The sequence below is a fragment of the Telopea speciosissima genome, chromosome 3 (assembly GCF_018873765.1).
Source record: "Telopea speciosissima isolate NSW1024214 ecotype Mountain lineage chromosome 3, Tspe_v1, whole genome shotgun sequence".
Taxonomy (NCBI): Eukaryota; Viridiplantae; Streptophyta; class Magnoliopsida; order Proteales; family Proteaceae; genus Telopea; species Telopea speciosissima.
The window spans coordinates 10,027,387-10,050,994 of NC_057918.1; the positions used below are offsets into that span (position 1 = coordinate 10,027,387).

General features: G+C 42.2%; 4 protein-coding genes and 1 pseudogene across 4 annotated transcripts in view; all 5 read left to right on the forward strand.

Moving 5' to 3' along the window:
- LOC122654534 (hydroxyproline O-galactosyltransferase GALT6-like) overlaps positions 1-5,881 on the forward strand; it is a 19,639-nt gene extending 13,758 nt beyond the window's left edge. Inside the window, exon 9 of the mRNA XM_043848659.1 lies at positions 5,869-5,881. The gene's annotated coding sequence lies outside the window, so the exon portion shown is untranslated. The remainder of the gene's footprint in view (positions 1-5,868) is intronic.
- On the forward strand, positions 67-1,656 carry LOC122654540 (AAA-ATPase At3g28580-like). Its single transcript, XM_043848664.1, has one exon. The coding sequence runs from the start codon at positions 102-104 to the stop codon at positions 1,632-1,634; it is 1,533 nt and encodes a 510-aa protein (XP_043704599.1). The 5' UTR covers positions 67-101; the 3' UTR covers positions 1,635-1,656.
- On the forward strand, positions 4,352-22,296 carry LOC122654542 (AAA-ATPase ASD, mitochondrial-like). Its single transcript, XM_043848666.1, has 3 exons — positions 4,352-4,356; positions 11,378-11,380; positions 21,234-22,296. Coding segments are annotated over exons 1-3 (996 nt in total). The 5' UTR covers positions 4,352-4,354; the 3' UTR covers positions 22,225-22,296.
- LOC122653760 lies at positions 7,232-8,695 on the forward strand (annotated as a pseudogene).
- On the forward strand, positions 14,915-16,527 carry LOC122654539 (AAA-ATPase ASD, mitochondrial-like). The gene has a single exon (XM_043848663.1). It carries the CDS (start codon positions 14,962-14,964, stop codon positions 16,492-16,494), a length of 1,533 nt encoding a protein of 510 aa, XP_043704598.1. The 5' UTR covers positions 14,915-14,961; the 3' UTR covers positions 16,495-16,527.
- Positions 22,297-23,608: the final 1,312 nt, after the last annotated feature.

The window sequence follows — 23,608 nt, forward strand, 5'->3', positions numbered from 1 at the left end:
GCCTTGCTTCTTCACATAATGGATTTAATGGAAATGAATAACGATAAGCGATAAATTATAGGGAGGGGAAGGAGAAGGAGAAGGAGAAGGAGAAGGAGAAGATGATGATGCCAATGATGATGGGAGGGAACTGGGCTGGATTGGGGTCGATGGTTGCCGGAATCATGTTCTTATCGGCAATTTTTCAGCAGTACTTCCCTCAATACCTCCGGGATCTGATACAGGAATACGCGTTCCAGTTGATGAAATTGGTGAACCCATACATGCATATCAGCTTCCACGAACAGAGTGGAGGGCGTTTCAGCCGTAACGAAGCTTACACAGCCATTGAAGGATACCTCAGTACCCATTCCTCAAAACAGGCAAAACGCCTCAAGGCCGACATCACCACCAACTCCTCCAAACTCGTGCTTAACCTAGACAACCATGAGGAAATCACCGACCATTTCAACGGCGTCAAGCTCCGTTGGTCCAGCCATATCAACACCGTCACTAACCGCCACGATTACTCCGAAGAGAAGCGCTCTTTCAATCTCTCCTTCCATAAGAACCACCGTGAACTCGTCATCAACAAATACCTGAATCACGTGATCGAGCAAGGCAAGGCTGTGGTGGTGAGCAACCGCCAGCGCAGGCTCTACACTAACAACACCGATCAAGACTGGGACGGTCCCTGGACCTATGTCGCTTTCCAACACAGAGCCACGTTCCGAAATCTGGCCATGGATCCGAGGAAGAAGAAGCAGATCGAAGACGACCTGAACACCTTCAGTAACAGCAAGGACTACTACGCCAAGATCGGCAAGGCTTGGAAGAGGGGTTACTTGCTATACGGCCCTCCAGGTACCGGCAAGACCACCATGATCGCCGCCATGGCTAATCTATTGAATTTCGATATCTACGATCTTGAACTTACCGCCGTCAAGAACAACACGGAGCTTCGGAAGCTTCTGATCGAAACCTCTGGTAAGTCCATCATCGTCATCGAGGACATCGATTGTTCCCTTGATCTAACTGGCAAGAGGAAGAAAAAGGGAAAAGACAAGAAAGATGAAGACGACGACGGCGGTGACACCGATCGGAGCGGCCAAAAGGGTAAGGAAGAGAGTAATAAGACAAGCAGCAGTAGCAGCAAAGTCACTCTGTCTGGACTTCTCAACTTCATAGACGGGCTCTGGTCTTCCTGCGGCGAAGAACGGATCATCGTTTTCACCACAAACCATGTAACGAAACTGGATCCAGCTCTGATAAGGAGTGGTCGCATGGACATGCACATTGAGATGTCCTACTGTTGCTTCGAATCTTTTAAGGTTCTGGCCAAGAATTACTTGGACCTTGATTCACACCCTTTGTTCGACACGATTCGTGGAATGCTGGAAGAAACCCAGATGAGTCCTGCGGATGTTGCAGAGAATTTGATGCCTAAGACCATCAAGGGAGATGCTAATACTTCCCTGAATAACCTAATTCGAGCTCTTGAGGTAGCCCGAGATAAAAAGGGGGAATTAGCAGCCTCGGCCAAAAAGCTAAAAGAGGTAGAGGAGGACAAATCTGTGTTTCGGTGGTACCGCCGGTCTTCTTCCAAAAAGAAAGGCAAAGCAGTCAACCAATCACTACCCGGAAATGAAAAATAGTGGAGACTCGACGCCGAGGGCGGGCGTGGTGCAGGGGACCACATGTTCAATGACGGACAGGTGAGAGTCAGAGTGAGGACAGAGAAACATGTACACGTGTAGAATCCACTCTCCAACATGCATTTTTGGGAACTGCGATTAAGCAATGGCCTAAGCAGTTACCGTTGGATGTATATATTTTGTTGGGTCAATTTTAGGTTGTGTTTGGTGTGTTTTTTCATTCTAAGAATACACATTTCCATTCTCAGATCCTATAATGTATTCTTAACTAAAAAATGAGAACACTGTTTGAATGTGTATTTGGTGAAAATACGTTAGTAATTTTAGAACACATTTCATTGAACACCTTATGGGTGTGTATGATTCCTTATATAAAAATACAATTAATCATCAGTCAAAAAAATTACCCAATTCCCAAGTCTTTCACGAATCAGAACACCACCACTGCAGCCTTTCATCACCTGAATTCCACTCCCTCAACCCTTCCTCTCTTTTCTGCCACCGAAATAAAATCATCTGCAACCCTTTCCCGAGTCTCCTTTTCAACGAATTTAATGTAAAATTTCAATGAAGAGAGAGAGAGAGAGAAGAAGTAGAAGAATAGACCCACAACTTCTGCCATTGAGGTGAAATCGAATAAATTCAAAGAGAAACAAACACAACCCCATAGAAAAATCCGTACCTCAGAACTAAAGTCATTGTAGAAAATTCGCCATGAAGGAGAAATCTCGATCTATAATTATACCCAATCTTCTGGTTTGGACTTTGTTTGCGAAGTTGCTTCAGTGCTGAATGTTGGCTGCTGAGGGCCAAAACTAACGGTGTTTGCTTGATGGGCATTCTCATTGTAAATCGAAACGGGCCAGGCCCGGTCCAAGCCACCCACAAGAGGCAGGTTGGATCCAACCCGACCCGCAACGCATGGAGATCCAGCCACTTAAGTGGCTGCCCTCTCCCCCCCCCCCCCTTCTTAGATCGATTCCCAGTGAGAGTCAAACTAGGGATAGAGGTCTAAGAGTTTTGGCTTTAAATAGAAAGCCTATAACCCTAAGACCAGATTATCTGAGAAACCAAATTCTCCATCTCTCCAATGTTTTGTGTTTTCTGTGGGATTCCATCTCTTCCTTGAGATTTGGGGTGTGGAGTTTTCTGTGGAGAATCCTATCGTGATCTTAGAAATTCGCTCGTGTGCTCGTAACCATAAGCTTGGCTTTTGATCATTCTTCCATTGCATTTACGTACACATTCAGGTATGATCCAAACCCGAATTTATTTGGATCTTGATCTATGTGATCTAATTGCACTCATCATATATATGTAAAAGATGAGTAATCACCATTGGCACGTAGTTCTCGTCAGCAGAAGATCAAATCACCCATTACTTCTGTTGCAGATGGGGGAGCTGTCAGCCACATTATCTTTTACTCAGTTGCTGGATTTCTAATTTCTAGAGTAAAGATTATTCTACAGTGAGAGGGTCAAACAAGCCAGCTTCTACGGGAACGAGAACACAGAATGGGGCTTTTGGCATGTTCAAGGGTGTGGCTCGTTATCGAACCCATTCCAGTGATTTAGAATGAGAACGCATACCAAACAACTTTCCTGTGGTTGTAGAACGTGTTCTAGAATCAGAATGTGTTCTAAGAACGCATACCAAACACAACCTTAGTCTATTGCGTATAAAGAGAGTTGGGGTATCTTGGGTACCTAATTATTGTTTCTCCAAGGAAATTTTTAGCAGAGGTTTAAACAATGAGGTGAAGAGAAGCATAGAATTTTTCTTGTTAATAGAAAAAACAAATGTAAAGTTTTTTTTCACCATGTAGCGAAGGTTCACCATATCATCCTAGGTTTCACAAATCAATGGCCAAATGTTCTCTGTGTCGGGGGTGCAGGATGTACTCAGACACATGGGGGTGGGTGAAATGACCGCCCCACCCCTTGAATGGCCAAAATAATTGTTAGGGACTTGGGTCTCATCCTCAAAAGCTAGCCGTTAAGAAAAGGGTGCCCAAGTACCTATTAATCTACCCACATCCCCATTCATATCCAATGTGGGACTATTTTTCTGTCTTATGGGTGGATATCCCAACAATCTCCCCCTCCACGCAGAAAGCAAACGTGGAGCCTGAAATCCCGATCTCCTCCTCCACGCGGGAGCTGACGTGAAGCCTAAAATCAAACTCGAGAATCCTCGGCCAAACGAGAATTTTCACCCTTGACTCTGATACCACTTGTTAGGAAAACAACGCCCAAAAGTGATGATTTATAGAAAAGTAAAAAAACAAAAATGAGCAAACACACAACGCACAACACAAAGGGATTTACGTGGTTCACCTCCAAGATGGAAGCTACATCCACGGCCGAGCAACAGAACGAATTTCACTATCTTTGAACGTTACAAAACCTCTCATACAGTCCTCCCAGAGAAAAGAACATTATATAGGAAAGCCCTAACCCAAAAAGTACAGGAAATGCCTCGGGACTTAAAAATTGCCAAACCGGATAGGGTTAGACCAAAAATTGCCTCTGACGGTGAAGTACACCCTTTTTGGCCATGCGAGGTTGTTTCGAGACCGAAACGGCCCTCCGAAGATCCTCTGAACCATTTTTTGGACCGAAATCAAGCTTCACCAATAACAATGATTGCCCATGTGTCTGGGTGCAACTTGTGCTCCCAGCCAGAGAACAATCACCCCAAATCAATATAGAGATTTAGTATGTTTCCAAAAGTACATTCCTGATACCCTCTCATGTGCATCTAAAGCCCCCCGGTGAATGGATTCTCAGTCACCATCACTTAATTAGAAAAACTCGATCTAAAAAACAATGTTAAATTTATCTTGTTTTTGTGTGATTAATTGCTTGATTTTTTTCTCTCATGATCGTGCTCAAGTTTCTACCCACCAATTAGATATTTAGCCAAGAAAATAAAGATCGTTTAAAATTATCGCAGACTTTCGATTGGTATCGTTATGAATTTTTCGAAATTCTATGGGGGCTTCTCTTCTTGTTGTCTCTATGCCTGGGTCTTTCATGTCGGTTATTGTGGGTGAGGCCATGTCTGTTTGTTCGACTCTGTAAGAAGGCATTTTTGAAGGGTTTGCGCATATGTTGGTGGAGGCAGATCATAAAGACTTGGTGTCTTATCTTCAGTGGGGGGCAAGTAATTCACTGATGGACGTAAAACCTATATTGGATGACATACTTCATTTATCATCCTATTATAGTTCATGTTCTTTTTCATATGTTCCAAGGGAGGGAAACTGGTATGTACTTCCCCTTAGTTTGTTTCCCTATCTTGGAAGAAGAGATTTGAATGAAAGGTAAGGAAGAAGTGCAGAGAATTACTTGGGTTCTATAGAGGAAACCCTACCTCAACCTCACAAAGAGATACTTGGATAATAATGTTCGACCCTTCATTCTATTGAAAGATAAAATAAATAAGATTTACACCAGCCACTTACCAAATGGTTACCCACTTCCTATCACTAACCCCACCTCCATACTTAACTACACTAACCACCCACAAACTAATAACCAACTCAACACATAAATAATGGACCCACTACTACTACTATCCACATGACATAACTCACATGAATTAACAACGTACGTATAACTACCATGCATATAACAATTCCCTCCCTCTTAATTTCAGGTCTTGTCCTCAAGACCGAGTTCTTCGGTGTCTTCCCATGTGGCGTCCTCCTCTTCGTAACAGCCTTCAATCAAGAATAATTTCTTGCATCGATGTCCAGGCACAAACTGTTCATTACAATTATAACAAAGTCCCTTAGCCCATCTTTCTTGCATCTCCGTTGACGTGAGTCGACGAACGAGAAGAGGTTCTATGTCAGGTGGAATGCTCTTTCTCTCAAGTGATTGGTCACGGGCCTCGTACAGTCGAACCAATCCAATAGCTACAGTTAGGGTAGTTGGTGTACCGGCCAATACATCCGCTCTAATATGTTCCTTCAACCCACTCACGAAGAGGCTGACTTGCCGGTTTGGAGGGAGTCGTCAAACCTTGGACAACACCTTCTCAAACTTAGATTGGTAATCGCGAACAGAACCAACTTGTTGTAATTTCGCCAATTCTCCAAAGAAGTCCTGGAATGGGGTTGGACCAAATCTGGAGTGAAGGCCATCACAAAATTCTTGCCAACATATCATCCCTTCGTCCTGCTTGAAGATTTGGTACCATAGTTGCGCGTCCCCTTCCAAATGAAAGGATGCCAATGACACTCTTTCTTCCTCTGTAGTCTGATGAAATTCAAAAAACTGTTCTGCCCTACACGTCCAACTAGTCGTGTCTTCATTCCCATTGTATCGAGGGAAATCCAATTTGACCAACTTAGGCATAAAGGATTGGTGTGTGTTGGCTGAGTGTGGAATCATTTGTTGAGGTGGTAGTCGGTCATTAGGAGGGATGGGAGCTCTCGAGCTCTCTCCTACCGTGTTTAGAGAAGAAGCTTGAGAAGCGGTGAACCTTTCGAAAAGTTGTTCCAATCGATTAAGAATTTTTTGTTGTCCTTCATGAAGAGTGCTTACCTCCTCTTCCAGCTTCTCCACCCTCCCATCCATATTCCGACTTTGATACCAAGCTGGTATGTACTTCCCCTTAGTTTGTTTCCCTATCTTGGAAGAAGGGATTTGAATGAAAGGTAAGGAAGAAGTGTAGAGAATTACTTGGGTTCTATAGAGGAAACCTTGCCTCAACCTCACAAAGAGATACATGGATAATAATGTTCGACCCTTTATTCTATTGAAAGATAAATTAAATAAGATTTACACCAGCCACTTACCAAACAGCTACCTGCTTCCTATCACTAACCCCACCTCCATACTTAACTACACTAACCACCCACAAACTAATAACCAACTCAACACATAAATAATGGACCCACTACTACTACTATCCACATGACATAACTCACATGAATTAACAACCTACGTATAAGTACCATGCATATAACAGAAACAGTGTGACTGACTCCCTGACAAGAAAGGTACTGTTGGTGACATGCACAACAGTTTGGCTAAATTCAGATCCATGGATCCAGGAGTGATGTTTCGACTTCTATCCATGTATAATTCACATTATTCTCAATAAAGATCATATATTCTACCATTAAAAAAAAAAAAAATTTAAAAAGTTCTTCAAGCAAGCTTCCCCCGATCTAATGTCCATCTCCATAGTCTAGGAAATTGACACTTTTACCCCTACTACACTTATCCCCCTTCTATTGGAGTTTTGCCACATATGCTCTACGATTTGGTGGGCCCCGGCTGTGGATTTTAGAAGGGGTCTGGTCTGATCTCCCCTCCTCGTGTCTACAACAGTTTCCTAACCAAGTAGGACTGGTCTCTCCAAGGCTCCAACTACTAAAACTGTGGTTTCTATTTCCATTCCATCGAGAAAGATAAGAGAGAGAGAGAGAAGGGTATAGTCACAATACAACTCTGAAACGGTGAAACCTAATTGTATTCCAACTCAGAACTCTAGTTGGAATCTAATGAGCTCCGTCAAACATAAACTATAAAACGAGGAGGAAGAGTAGGACGAGAAGAACAAGAAGAGAGAAAGAAAGAACAAGAAGACGAAGATGATGGGGGAGAAGTGGGCTGGATTGGGGTCGATGGTGGCCGCAATCATGTTCTTCTTGGCCATGTTTCAGCAATACTTCCCTCAAAATCTCAGGAGAATGATAGAGGAATACGCGTTCCGGTTGGTTAGAATAGTAAACCCATACATGCAAATCAGCTTCCACGAACATAGCGGAGGGCGTTTCAGCCGTAACGAGGCCTACACAGCGATATAGAGGGTTACCCATTCCTCAACACAGGCGCAGTGCCTCAAGGTCGACATGACCACCGACTCTGCTAAACTCGTGCTCAACCTAGACAACCACGAGGAGATAACGGACCACTTTCAGGGCATCAAGCTTCGTTGGTCCTGCCATGTTACCACCGTCACCAACCGCCACAACTACGAGGAGGAGAAGCGTTTTTTCAAGCTCTCTTTCCATAAGAACCACGGCGAACTTGTCCTCCACAAATACCTGCATCACGTTATCGAAGAGGGCAAGGATGTGGTGGTAAGCAACCGCCAGCGAAGACTCTACACCAACGATCCTGAAGGAGACTGGGATTATGTCGCTTTTCAACACCGAGCCACATTCCGTAATCTGGCCATGGATCCGAAGGAGAAGAAGCAGATCGAGGATGACCTTATCAATTTCAGTAAAAGCAAGGACTACTACGCGAAGATCGGAAAGGCTTGGAAGAGGGGTTATTTGTTATACGGTCCTCCAGGCACCGGCAAGACCACCATGATCGCTGCAATGGCTAATCTATTGAATTTTGATATCTACGACCTGGAACTCACTGCCGTCAAGGACAACACGGAGCTTCGGCAGCTCTTGATCGAGACCTCTGCCAAGTCCATCATGGTCATCGAAGACATCGATTGTTCCCTTGATCTAACTGGCAACAGGAAGAAGAAGGGGAAAGACAAGAAAGATAAAGACGACGACGACGACGACGACGAGGAGGACCGGAATCGGATCGGGAAAAAGGGAAAGTAAGAGAGTAATAGCGGCAGAAGCAGCGAAGTCACTCTGTCGGGACTTCTCAACTTCATAGACGGTCTCTGGTCTGCCTGCGGCGAAGAACGGATCATCGTTTTCACCACAAACCACGTTGAGGAACTGGATCCAGCTCTCATAAGGAGTGGTCGCATGGACATGCACATTGAGATGTCCTACTGTTGCTTCGAAGCGTTTGAGGTCCTGGCTAAGAATTACCTCGACCTCGATTCACACCCTTTGTTTGACACGATTCGTGGGTTGCTGGAAGACACCCAGATGAGCCCTGCCGATGTTGCAGAGAATTTGATGCCTAAGACCTTCAAGGGAGATGCTAATACTTCCCTGGAAAACCTAATTCGAGCACTTAAGGTAGCCCAAGATAAGAAGCGGGAATTAGCAACCTCGGCCAAAAAGCTGGAAGAGGAGGAGTTGTATGAGACATTATTTCTGAAGACTCTGTTTTGGTAGAAGAAGTTATATTTTTTTGTGGTTACAGAAGAAGTATTATTATTCAATTTATTCATGATCAACGTGAAGTAGGAGAGAGGCAGCGTGTGCGCAACACCACCATGTTGTATTTAGTGGGGCTTGCCACTTGCAAGGAATTGTAAATTTCATTGTTACTAGTTTCAAGCTATTTTGAAAAAAAAATTACCCATTAATCAAAGGGATTTGAAGTAAACCCTTTTCCTTCCCCCCCCCTCCCCTTATCCTCTTTCTTTTTGTTCTTTTCTCTCGTTAAACCTTTCCATGTTCTTCGCGGACAAACAAGGATAACAGGAGTATAGGACTTGCTATGGAGACTTCAACCAGTATGTTTTGCGAAGTCAGGAACCCTAATCTCCAGTTTAGATTAGGGTTCCTGAAAGTTGCATTTCGGATTCTTCTTACTCTACGAATTTCCAAGTATGTTATCTGGATGCCAATTTTAGGGAATAATTCTGATAGAAGTTAGATAACTTAGTACAATCTGATGTGATATTTATATTTGGAAAATTTATGTTTCCTGTTTGTTCCTCTGTCCGTTCTTTGGCTTAATTTACTATGATCTTTGTTTATGATCTTCCCATTCCTTGTTAAAATAAAAATCACTTGCTCAGGCACTTTGGCAAAATTGGTTTTGAGTCTCTCTAGCTAAACAGAAACTGCAATGAACAGCTGAAATCTATGCTGTGCAAGTCCATTCTTGATTGTGTTTGTCAATGGACTTGGATCAAATTATGCTTTATTATCTTCTGTTTTAATTGGGGGAGAAATATGCTATCCCATATTCCCATTATCACTCTCATTTGATTTTACCTTCTGAAAGAATTGGACAATATCAGGGATACAATTGTGAATTGGTTATTTGATTTTTTTTGTTTTGGATACAATGATAATTCCCACCCCAACCCCTCCTCCCTCCTCCCTCCTCCCAAAAAAAAAAAAAAAAAGAGGCGGGATTCAATCCTGGGTCTTTACTATAAAGGCTGGAAACATTACAACCAAACCAAGGGTGGCCTGACTTCTTTCTGGACCTTAGTTACTTGAAAATTTGAAATGGAATACTTGGAAGTCATTTTGCCTGACTTCTCTCTGGTAGACACTGATTGTTGACTACATACAAACGAGTTCTTTTATTATGTCAGATGTAAATTTCATGGTACAAGGTTTGCTTCTTCATTAAATACTGCAAATCAGATAATCTTGCATTAGTCTCATACTCTGTTTCTTATTGCAATCAGATCTTTGTTCTGTTTTTTAAAATTCATTTTGTAGATTATATTTTCAGATAATAGTCAAGGTCTTGTACCCTGAATTTATTTATTTATTTATTTGGGTGGGAGGGTGATTGTAGCTTGGGTATTGGTATTTCAGTTTAAAACTGCACATTCCTATCAACATTGCCAGGTGCAAAAAAATGTGCTGATTTTTGGTGGATTTGTTTTCTTTGCTCATTGTTAGAAATAAATCCCATAATTTTTTTTCTTTTAACTTGAATGCATAGGATCATCGTTCTTTTTCCTCAGAATAATGGTAAATAGTAATACCGGTGCAAGTGCTATTCCATGTATGGGCATGTTGCAAAGCTAGCAAAAGAGATTAAGAAAGGTGTTGAATCTCTTGAAGGTATTGAAGCCAAGTTATGATAAGTGTGTGCTTGTATTCCTAGGCGTGCTTTCTTCTTGGGGATGTTATCTGGTAAAAAAAATACTGGAATCATTCTTAAATCATTGTAGCACAGACTCTTGTCTGTTTGATCTCTTGTGAAGTTAATTCTGTCTGTGTGTGAGCAGAGGGTTGGAGCTAACATGCAAGAGCTAGCAAAGCTGAAAAAAAGAGAGTGCCCGAGTAGATTTGATGTGGAGAAATAAATTTTGTTAAACTGTTTTCTGAAGTTTTAATCAGTACATAGTTTTTGTTTTTCTTTCCCTCGTTCTGTATTGCTTCCTTTTAGAGACTAAGAGCATTCAGAGTTTGCCTCCTGGGTATGTCATTCTTTTAAGAACTGTTATGTTGTGATAACCACAAATCACTGCACAGCACAGGTCAAGAAGTGGATTAAATAATGGCAAAGTACCCATCCTCATCTCACTCCCACTCCTTATTAAATAATGCCATTCTTGTGGTCTGATAGTCTGAAACTTATTTTAAGAACTTCTTCTTTGAATGAGGTTTTGCCTGGAGCACCAACTGTTCTTGTGTTGATCAGTGAAGGCACTGGGTTGAGGCGTTTAGTTGAGAGATCTTTAATTAGTGTGTGGTTACTATTGGGTTATAATTTGTGTTGAATTTGTAATTCTGTCATTTTGCTTTAAGTAAGAACATAGGAAATTGAACAGCTCTTACCCTCATCTTTTCCTTTTCCTTCCCTCCCCCGACTGGCAATTTAAATATCCTGTTGTCATGTCAAAGATACACCGGACGTACATAATTGGTTATATAAAGGTTTGCTTGATGTTATTTTGCTGTTGAGCTAATTGGTTATTTAGTCAGGGTGTGTGTGTGTGTGTGTGTGTGTGTGTGTGTGTGTGTGTGTGTGTGTGTGTGTGTCCTTCACTTTTGTATTTTGATTGTTTGAAAAATGATCTATGCTACTCTGATTTCCTTTTTTCTTGTTCGTATTTTGCTAGTTTTTTTTTTATTTTTGATGAATTCTGGTTTTTATAGGTAGTTTTGTTTGTAAAAGATGACAATATGTTTATTTAGGAATTGTTTGCAAAGATGAGATCACTCGCCACCTCTTCAGAGCCAAAGACGAATTTAGCCCTGATTTGGTATGATTTCTATTTCAATTTTGGATTGATTTCTTGAAATAGTCAACAAATAGATTTTTGGTCAAAAATTGAAATTGTTTTGGTTGTATCAATATGAAATATTTCAAGAATAAAAAAAACCCATTTGATAGTTCAAATTCTGAGAATAGATTCTCTATATTTCTTTGGGAAGGATGGTGGTGGTGGAGACGGGGTAGTAGCGGTGGCGGTGGTGGTGGTTGTGGAAGTAGTGGCGGTGGTGGTGGTGGCGGTGGAGGTGGTGGCAGTAGTGGTGGCAGCGACAGTGGTGGTGGTGGTGGTGATGGCAGGGTAGAGGTGGTGGTGGTGGTGGTAGCGGGGTAGTAGTGGTGGTGGTAACAGGGTCGTAGTGGTGGTGGTGGCGGTGACAATGGTGGGAGTGGGGTGGTGGTGGTGCGACCATTAGGAGAAGAAGGGTGGTGTTTTATTTTTAACATGAAATTACTGCTTTGCCCATGAAATTAACCATGTGCTCATTCAAGAGCAAGAGTGGTAAATCAAATGGAGGAGCTGTTTCAGAATGTCTATTCAACTTGATTTCTATTTCATTGAAATAAGGTGCAAAAATCAAACCAAACAATTTCAGAAATAGAAATCACCCCCTGAAATTGAAATAGAAATCATACCAAATCAGGCCTTAGTAATAATCTGGTGTACCCTTTTGTTTTTTATTTTATTTTATTTTGGATGGGGGGGGGGGAATGGGGGGAGTAGGGAAGGGGAAAGGTACCAGCCAAGAGACTCGAACTCAAGACCTCATGGTGAGCATGAGCATGAAACGCACCACAGCTCACCAACTGCACTAGGCAGCTGTTGGTAGGTGTATCCTTTTGTTATTCTTTCTAAGACATGTTTATTTTGTTAGTAACTTTGGTTCTTTGTATAAACTCAACTAATCCATATTCTGACTAAATGGGGTCGGTTAAATGGATCTTGTTTCGCTATCTTTACGTGACCTCCGACTTAAGCAGCCATGACATCGTCATTCCCTCTCAGACTTAACCAGCCATGACATTTTCCAAACATTGGTTTAAGCTTGTTTTCTTTACTTTGCTTCCTCCACCTTGTTTTGAATGAACTACAATGAATCATGTATGACACTGATAGTTCTAATTTTTGTTACTATCGTTCTGACCTTGTAATGAATCATGTTTGACAGATTTGTTACAATGTATGACAATCTGTTTTCTTTATGTTCTACGAAGCAAGCTACTTGAGTACTGTTATAGATTTTAGGAATTGAATTACTCTCTTTAAGATCTTTACTTGAGGACTGTAGTATTTTTCGCGCTATATTTCTAGACCACAAAATACTGTAACTATCCTAGAGTGATCTTGAAACTAATCATCTAATGAGAAACAATTTCCCCATTATGCTGTGCTATAATTTTCCTGTATTATGGGAATCATATTGCTGTGAGCATGGGTGAAAGCTCATTGCAATGCAAAAACATGTAACTATGTAATTAGGGAAGCAGTTTTCGGTACGGGAATGTGGCCTACGCCAGCACTCCCATGTGTCTATCTCTCTCCTCCTTAAAACAAGGGGGTAGAGGTGTCTTTTCACATGGGGAGGAGAGAGATAGACTCATGGGAGTGCTGGCGTACGGACAGAGAGCTTTTTCCCATGTATTTATTTACAGTATTATGGTTATTTAGTGAACATGTCTTCTCAATATGTTTAGTGCTCTCATTGTGAGGTGTGGCTGAAGAATGTGAAATTGGAGTATTAGGTCTCTCAAGACTCAAAAAAAAATTGTACCATTGATGTCAAATTCTATAGCAATTTGGATCCTCTACTGCCCGACAGGATCGTGCTGCCCAGACATGGTGTTGCGCACAATGTTCGCCTCACCCCTGCCCAAACACCTTGTCCGAGTGGGGGTAAGACGGTCATTGTGCGCAACACCGTGTCTGGGCAGCACGGTCTTGCCAGGCAGCTCGACAGTAGAGGATCTGGATCTGATTCTATTCGTTGCCTTTACTTCACCAAAAGTCATGAATAAGCAAACGTCATTCTTGGAGGATCCATTGAATTTGGGTGTTTGTTTATTTTCTTTAATGGGAATGTTTGAATGGCACCATGTAATATATGTATTTAAAATTTTGATACCTTCTTTTAATTTAAAATTATTTAATTATGATATAACAAATTTTTAAAAAATATTTGAAAGAGACCATCACTATGTGATTATCAAACACATTTTTATTAAGTATACATATCAAATGTCATTATTAACCTCATTGAAAAAAAAAATATGTATAATAAGTGCCAAAAGATAAGGATTAAGGATATAAATTAGGGTGTCGATAAGAAAATTCATTCTTTAACCCTCCCTAGTTATAAATTATTAGAAGGCAAAAGGTTTCATGCACGATCGTGTATGATGCACGACCATGTCTGCAACCGTTGGATTGACATGAGGAACTGTGTACTGTACACGATCATGTTATCCAATGGTTGAAAGCACCACCGTGCACATGCATGGTCATGTATGAAAACTCTCCCCTTATTAGAATTAGATTACTATTCATGGCATACTTGTCAATTTTTACCTATTTCTTTTGTGTTCACTTGTGGGCAAAGAAAGAATAACATTATACTCTCTTCAAACTCAAAATTATGAATTTTATCTTTTCTTATCTTGACATCCAAACACAGGCTTATGGGTTAAAGATTAGTGATCAACCCACATAAAACCCAGATATATGGTAAACAAAGAACAATAGTTTCAATCCATATGGGGGGGGGGGGGGGGTGTGGGAGGTAAAGACGCCATTTAATTTATAGGGAAGAGGAGAGAGACACACATGGGTGCTGGCATGGGAGCCAGGCTCTCGGACAGCAAATTTTATTCCTATTTTTAATTACTGCCATAGTGTACACAAAGGCCTTAATTAGCCATTTAATTCCGTATTGCAGAAGACATTCGTGTGAGATCCAGATTGGAATCGGTAGAGGCCTAGAAATCAGACCGATCCTGGTTGGGGTTACGGAGCTACTACACACCGATTTCATGCCGATCCAGACCGATTCCATGTGTTTTCTGCTTCCTTGCTGGTGAAGCAATCATGAAGTCAAGCTTTTTTGGTCAAGTATCATGAAGTCAAGCCGAGTTGCCCCCGGCAAAATCCCAAATCACCTACAAACCATAACACGTAACCTACCCTGTAAATGGTGGTTGTTGGATACGCTGAACTCTTCTTCCGCGAATGAGAAAAGGATTGTTGGAAGTGACTTCTGTACCTCTGGCCCCACATCTTAAAAACCGACGAAGCTCCTACACAGGCGAAGGAAGATGCAAGGAAGAAAGAAGGAAACACTACCTTCACCGCCCAATGGAATTCGAATTCACCCCTTTTGCCCTTGACTCTAGTTTCTCTTCTCTCCCTTCTCTATAAAAGAATCAGCTTTCGTTGCCACAGCCATTTTATTCAAGAAGAAGAAGATCGAAGGAAATGACGATGATGACGGGAGAGTTATGGACGAGCTTAAGCTCAACAGCCGCGGCTATAATGTTCTTCTGGGCCATTTTCCAGCAATACTTTCCTTACAACCTTCGAGAATACCTTGGGAAATACGGCCATCAATTCGTAACCTTCTTCTACCCATACATTCAAATCACCTTCAACGAGTACACCGCCGACCGTTTCAGCCGTAGTGAGGTCTACTCCACCATCGAGGCCTACCTCAGCCTCAACTCCTCCACTCGCGCAAAACGCCTCAAGGCCGATGCCGGCAAGAACACCCGCAACCTTGTACTCAGCATGGACGACCACGAGGAAGTCACCGACGAGTTCCAAGGCACCAAGTTCTGGTGGTCTTCCAACAAAACCGTCTCCAAGTCCCCTGTTTTCTCTTTCTACCCTACCTCCGATGAGAAGCGATTCTACAAACTCACCTTCCACAGGCGCTACAGGGATCTCGTCACCGCCTCTTACCTGAACCATGTCATGGAAGAAGGCAGAGCTGTCGGAGAAAGAAATCGGCAGCGAAAGCTCTACACCAACAACGCCAAGTCGGTGTGGAGTCATGTGGTGTTCGAACACCCGGCCACGTTTCAGACCCTGGCGATGGAGCCTAGGAAGAAGAAGGATATCATGGACGACCTTGTTAATTTCAGTAAGAGCAAGGACTACTACAAGAAGATTGGTAAGGCTTGGAAGCGAGGCTACTTGCTGTACGGACCTCCTGGAACTGGTAAGTCTTCTATGATTGCCGCCATGGCAAATCTCTTGGATTATGACATCTATGATCTCGAATTGACTGCCGTGAAGGACAACACGGAACTGCGGAAACTACTGATCGAGACAAGTCGGAAGTCGATCATTGTAATCGAAGATATCGATTGCTCGCTTGATCTATCTGGCCAAAGGAAGAAGAAGGAGAAAGAGAAAAAGGAAGGGGAAGGGGAAGGAGTCCCAGAAGCCGTTAAAAAGGAAGAAGAGAAGAAAAATGATACGGAGAGCAAAGTGACTCTATCTGGGCTTCTCAATTTCATAGACGGGCTCTGGTCGTCCTGCGGAGGAGAGAAGCTAATCGTGTTTACCACAAACCGTGTGGAGGAATTGGACCCTGCTCTCATAAGAAGGGGTCGGATGGACAAGCACATCGAGATGTCGTACTGCAACTACGAAGGGTTCAAGGTGCTGGCCAAGAATTATCTGGACCTGGATTCACATCCTCTGTTCGAGACGATTCATGGGTTAATGGGTGAAACCCAGATTACACCTGCCGATGTTGCAGAGAATTTGATGCCTAAATCCTTAGGGGAAAATTCCAAGGTTGATTGCCTGGAGGCACTGGTCAGCGCTCTCCAAGTGGCTAAAGAAGAAGCGAGAGTCAAGGCCAAGGAAGCATTAGCAGCAGCGGCATCCAGAGAAGAAGAGTCTTCGACGGCGACCAAAGAGGCACAAGAGAAGGAATCGTTAACCAGAAGTGAAGATAAGGAGTCCGAGTCGACCCAGTTGGAAAACAAGAACACGGTTTGAGGAGAAAACCAGACCGGACCAACTAGCATTAGGAACGTAGTCGTTTCGAGTCTACATCATCATCACCCGGGGAGATTAGTTACTCTACAAACTCATTATATTGTTGCCATGTGTCTTCTCTTTGATGATGGAACATTTGCAAACTGAATCATGTCCCCTCCAAGGCCAGTCACATGGAATCCATTAGTCTTGTAGGTTCCACAGTCAATTCAATGTAATGTGATTGATCCTAAAAAGCCTTGGAACTGGTACAAGAAGGGACATGATCCGAACATTTATCTCCAATATCTTTTTGTTAATCTTTATGTTTTCTCTCCAATTTTTGAAGGGGGTGCATCAATAAGTTTTTTTTTTTTTTTTTTTTTTTTTTCCTTAATGAAAAGGTGCATATCAATAAGGTTGTTCCATTGTGATCAAGTGGTCACATGTTCAAGTTTGAAAACAACTTGTTTTTCTTACTAAAAGAAAAGGGCGTACCACATTAGAGGTAGATCAGAATTTGGGCTTAGACTAATTTGTTAGAACACTGTGTGGCATACCAAGACAAGTAAATTCATTTACATCTTTATAAAACAGTATATGAAGATTGAACCCAGATGTTATGGTATGACCATACATCAATTTTGCAACTCAAGAAACAATTTGTTATATGACATTATAGAATAAGTTAGAATGTATTGTATAATGTTGACCTTAGCCCTTTATAAATATAACTATTTTGTTGTTGCCTAGGCCCCTAGAGCCTGCATGAGTGTTCGGCTAGGTGTAGAATAGTCATTCCAACCCTCCCTTGTTAGAGGAACTAGAAAACTAGACTGGGTAGGAAACTAGAGGAGATAAATAATCATAACCGTCATACCCAGTAAGATAAGAAACACTATGTTGTAGAGGCTAACATATAAGCACAAAACTTAAGACCAAGATGAAAATGCGTTGAACAAGTAACGGCAAGTATGTGATCCTCATAGAGGTAAGAATGATTTGGACCTCGATTCACACCCATTTTTAGACGCGATTTGTGGGTTACTGGAAGAAAGAAACCCAGATGACCCCTGTGGATTTTTTTTCTTGTATGTTTTTGGAGGAATCCCCTGCGAGAGACTTTGATGCTTAAGATCATCAAGGGAGATGCCAAGACTTCCCTGAAAAACCTAATTCGAACTCATCAACTGTGCCATGCCAGGGTATGGAGGAGGAGTTAGCCTCAGGCAAAAGGCCAAGAGAAGAGGAGGACAAGTCTCTGTTTTGCTGGTACCGCTACTCTTCGTACAAAAACAGAAACCTGGTCAACCAAACGCTCTGGCCGAAAATGAAAGCTAGTAGGGACCAGTCAAAAAAAAAAAAAGAGCTAGTGGTGACTGGTGACTAGTGCATGACTCGACGTTGACATACTGGTCAATGGACTCTCGCTCTAGTCTCTCGATCGAGTTGCTTGGTGGTTTCGTTGTGTTAGTTTGCTAGGCTTGACACTTGCAACTTGCAAGCCATTGCAATTGAACAGTAAAATAAAGATTGCTCTAATAAGATAATGAAATGGAAAAATGTTCTCCGCATCTGAACATATTAGGTGGGGCGGTCATTTCAGCCATTCAGGGTGACGGAGCGGCCATTTTGCCCACTTCTATGTGTTCAGGTGCAGCCTGCATCCCTATGCGCTGCAATGTAGAGAAAGATAGCTTTGCCCTGCACCAGACACAGACATGTATCATCTTGTAAGCATCTAATTACCTTTGTATCACTGTTAGTTACATTGAATCTATCATCATGTATAACAAATTTTATATTAACAGACACTCGGCCTTTTCGCACACGCATAAATGAAAGTACAAAAATTTCTGGATCATACAATAATATCAGATTTTATAATTATTTTTTATCTTATATAATTCACTTAAAGGTGATATTGTTGACAAACGGGTCACGTTTGAGTCTTTGTTTATATAAATTAATAAAATTAGATTACCATTCATGCATACTTGTTAGTTGTTGCCTAATTTTTTAGTGTTCGCTTGCGAGGCTGTGAGAAAAAAAAGAGACAGACTGCTCTTTCAATGGGAAGGGTTTTGTTGTTACTATGCCACATGGGGCTATTTGGGTTATTCAATGTGATAAAGGATCAGACAAGCTTCTCATTGGTACAATTTCAAATTAAAAACTGAATAGAGCTAAATTACAAAATATACCATTTTGTATAAGACAAAAACAAAACAAAAAAACAAGCCTACTGATGGCATTTGATTGATTTATGTGCCTCTCGCTTCAAATTTTTTGTATTTTTTCTTTTCTTGGCTTCCAAACATTGCCTTAGGTTCCTGCCATCCGTTTCATCTAATTATATGTGGACCTTGTGATTATAGGCAAATCTTCCATTTCACGACTCTCCACTTCCCTCTCCCCAAAATGGATTCCAAGTTCAGCCCAAAGAAAATTGGGCAACAAAATAATATTTCGGCAAGTAAGAAATAGTAAAGTAAGTCATTTGTGTAGGTATTTTATCCCATTAGTGTGCCCCACATGACCAATTAAATGTTTGCTTTTGATTTTGTATGCTAATTTAGATTCTAATTAAGTGATACCCATTCAATAACTACAAATTGGCTGTGTTTGATATGCATTCTAGGCCAATTTTATATTATTTGATGATAAAAATAATTATTTTTATCATCTAAGAATGGGAAATTGACTTAGAATGTATTCCAAGAATGCATACCAAAACGCAGCCTATAGTTGTAGGTAGTCTAATTGCATTATTTGATGAGAGGGACTGTATTGGTGGTTAATAAATAGATTGTTTATAGTCCTCTTTTTTCTCTCTCTCTCTCTCACGCCCAATTTGTTATTGCTTAATAGTTCTCATACACTGAAGGAGAGGAAGAGAGAGATACATAGAGTTTCCATAGTCTGTAATCATCAGTCATGGCCTACATAGACTCATAGAGGCTAGATCCAATTATCCCACATTTCGTTTTGAAATTTAGAAGAAATCTGTGTTCATCAATTCTAATTAAGGTGCAGGAGGAGGGGTGATGAGTGCATGGTTCTAAGTATCGGTATGGAGGATCCGTATCGGTTTTGCACCTTACCGATCTTATGTTGCATCGGTTTTCTTCTCTCGGGTTCCCACATCTGTAAGTTCTTTTAAGTACCTTCTAGAATCATGACATGTGGCATTGTTAAATCTAACGGTCACAATTCAAAACCCATTTTTTAAGTTGTTATCTAACCCTGATTAACCAAACTCCTACCCCTACCTAAACCTGATTTACCAAATCACTTGAAGACGATTGAAAAATGGGATTTTTCTCCTCAATTGTTTTTTGACTTTTATCATACCCTTTTCCCTAATCCTGGTTCTCGCATGGCCGTTGCCGAAGAGGAGGGCGGGCCTATGGTGATCGGAGAGTTATGCCTATGTGAGAGAGGAGAGAGAACGGGTTAGGTTAGAATTGGGGTATGAGTTGGTTAATCAGGATTAAGGTAGGAGTAGGGTTGTAAACGGATTGGATTCGGCTCGGATAGTGCTATATCTGCATCCGCATCCGATTAGTTATCGGACGGATTCGGATAGTGCTAAACGGATACGAACACGGATATGGATCGAATATTTTATCCATTTACATGTAAATATAGCTTTTCGGATATTATATTTATCCGTATCCGCATCCGCTTAGCTTTCGAACGGATTCGGATAATCCTAAACGAATACAGTACATGGATACAAAACGAATTTGACTATTCATTTACACCCTTAGGTAGGAGTTGAGGAGAATTAAATCCTTGCATTTAAATTGTGACCATTAGATTTAACAATGCCACGTATCATGATTTTAGGGAATATTTACCAGTGGGAACCGGAGAGGAGAAAAATCCATGGATGAGTGGCCATTCCTAATAACCATAACCTGCTTTCTTAGCGAAAGCAAGTCTGAAGTCATCGTACTTAAAAGCTTTATGGCAAGAAAAGGAAAATTGAAGGGGCCCATAATTGAATTGACTTACCTAGAGGAGTCTGGACCCCACATCCAAGAAACTACACAAGCGAAGGAAGATGTGAGGAAGAAGGAAGGAAACACTCACTCCCTTCACCAGTTCACCTCTATGAAATGAAGCAGCTTTTATGGCCACTACCAGTTTTTTCAAGAAGAAGAAGAAGAAGAAGAGGAAATGAAGACGACGATGGGGGAGTTATGGACAAGCATAAGCTCCACAGCCGCAGCTATAATGTTCGGCTGGGCCATTTTCCAGCGCTACTGTCCCTACCAACTCCGAAGTTATATTCGTAAATACCTCCGTCGATTCTTACCCTTTTTGTACCCAAACATCCATATCACCTTCCACGAGTCTACCACCGGCCGTTTCAAGCGCAGTGAGGTCTACTCCACCATCGAAGCCTTCCTCAGCACCAAGTCCTCCAAGCACTCAAGATATCTCAAGGCCGATGCCGGTAAGAACACCAGCAACCTCGTACTCAGCATGGACGACCACGAGAAGGTCTCCGACAATTTCCAAGGCGCCAAACTCTTGTGGTCTGCCAACAAAAGCTTCTCCCAGGCTTCTTTATACTCTTTCTACCCTCCCTCCGACGACAAACGCTACTACAGTCTCACCTTCCACAAACGCTACAGAGACCTCGTTACCGCCTCTTACCTCAACCATATCATGGAAGAAGGCAAAGCCGTTCAAAAGAAAAACCGGCAGCGGAAACTTCACACCAACAACAAGACCGATAGATCGCACAGCTACTACAAGAAATCGTTGTGGAGTCATGTGGTGTTCGACCACCCGTCCACGTTTCAAACTCTGGCGATGGAGCCTGAGAAGAAGAAGGATATCATGGACGACCTCATTAACTTCAGTAACAGTAAGGATTACTACAAGAAGATTGGTAAGGCTTGGAAGAGAGGTTACTTGCTGTACGGCCCTCCCGGAACGGGCAAATCTTCTATGATCGCCGCCATGGCAAATCTCTTGGAGTACGATGTCTACGATCTCGAATTGACGGCCGTGAAGGACAACACGGAGCTGCGGAAGCTTCTGATCGAGACTAGTGGGAAGTCGATCATCGTGATCGAAGACATTGATTGCTCCCTTGATCTAACCGGCCAAAGGGAGAACAAGAAAAAGAATGAGGAGAATGAGAAAAAGGAAGCCAAAGGGGGGCCAGCAGAAGCCGTTAAAAAGGAATTGGAGAAGAGTAAAGATAAGGATAGCAAAGTTACTCTATCTGGGCTTCTCAATTTCATTGACGGGCTCTGGTCGGCCTGCGCAGGTGAAAGGCTTATCGTGTTCACCACAAACTATGTGGAGAAATTGGACCCAGCTCTCATAAGAAGGGGTCGAATGGACAAGCACATCGAGATGTCGTACTGCAACTACGAAGGATTCAAGGTGCTCGCCAAGAATTATTTGGACCTGGATTCACACCCTCTGTTCGAGACGATTCATGGGTTGATGAACGAAACCCAGATTACTCCCGCTGATGTTGCAGAGAATTTGATGCCTAAATCCTTTGGGGGAAATGCCAAGGAGGACTGTCTGGAGGCACTGATCCGTGCTCTCGAAGTGGCTAAAGAAGAAGCGAGAGTGAAGGCTGAGGAAGCATTAGCAGCGGCATCCAAAGAAGAGGAGGCTTCAACGGCGACCAAAGAAGCACAAGAGAAGGAATCCTTGACCACAGGTGAAGAGAAGGAGACCGAGTCGACCCAGTTAGATAAAAAGGACACGGTTTGAGTAGAGAACCAGACCGGACCAACTAGCATTAGGAACTCCATTCCGTTCCTTTCTTGCCGTGTTTGAATTTAGAATGTGTAGAAATGTGGCTGCATGTAATATTGGGTCTCTTCTTTGTTTAATACGGAGGCCCCTCCGTAAGTTTGCGTATTAATTGTCGTACCCGATTGTATAATCAATATCCCGTTATGAGGGAACTTAATTCCATATGCAACTCTTAAGAACAAGCATATTAATTGCTGTATCAAGTGTCATATTAATTATCGTATTAATACATATTTATGTGTTTAATTTAATTAACAAAAGTAAAAACCTAAAATCCCAAAAATCGATGAGAAAACGCCCTATACACGAAGACTCGTCTTATTGCACAAAAAAAACTAGGCTCTCAAACACGAGTTTTTATCCTATCAATTTGCCTGCTCGTACTTGACGTCAAGTACATCTAATAGAGGGAGGTGGACCCCACATTGGGCAGGGGGTAGGATAGTCATTTCTACCCCCTTTGTTAGATGTACTTGACGTCAAGTACAGGCAAGCAAATTGAGAGGATAAAGATCATTCAAACCCTCTCGTTCTAGGCTTATAGCAAACCATCTACTCTCAAGCACTCTGGTTCTAGTTCATATCCATCAATTCCAAGTATCTTTAATCTCTCTCTCTCTCTCTCTCTTTGTGTGTGTGTGTGTGTGTGTGTTGAAAAGATTTATATAGATTTGCAATTCTTCACAAACTAGGGTTTTTATTTGTGTTAATTGTTTTCGATTGATGGTGTAGAGTAATTCCTTTCTTTCTTTCTTATTTCTTTTCGTTGTTGCGTATGAGTTGTGACCTTCAATATAACTTTGGTTGACCTGAAACTTTTCCTGAAGGTTCTTCACTAAGGGGAGATTCAAGCTCTAGAGTCTACATCTAATATTTTGACTTGTTAAATGGTTGTTTACTAATTATTATTATTTTTTTGACTGATACATGCTATTATTTGTTATGTGATGAGGCATAAAACACCCCTCCTATCGAAGTTGTCACATGGCCGACCCGACCTCGGCCGAGAACCGAGTTGGGGCCGAGCAGAGAGCGGGCCGACCCCATCTCCTATAAGTCACCCGACAGAGCCGGACTCAAGCGAGCTAGCCGGTGGTCGGGCCGAGCTCATACAGTCGCCCATAGACTCTGGCCGAGCTTGCGGCGAGACCAACCTCTCGGGCCGACCTCCCTTGCCGATCTCCTTTGCCGACCCCATGGCCCAACCTCCGAGGCCGAGCCCTCTTCCACCGAAGCGCCATAGCACCCACCGGGACCTCCGGCCACGTCGCCGCATCCCGAGAATCACGGGATAAGGATCGAGCTACGATCCCGGCGCAACACGGAATCGCATTCTACA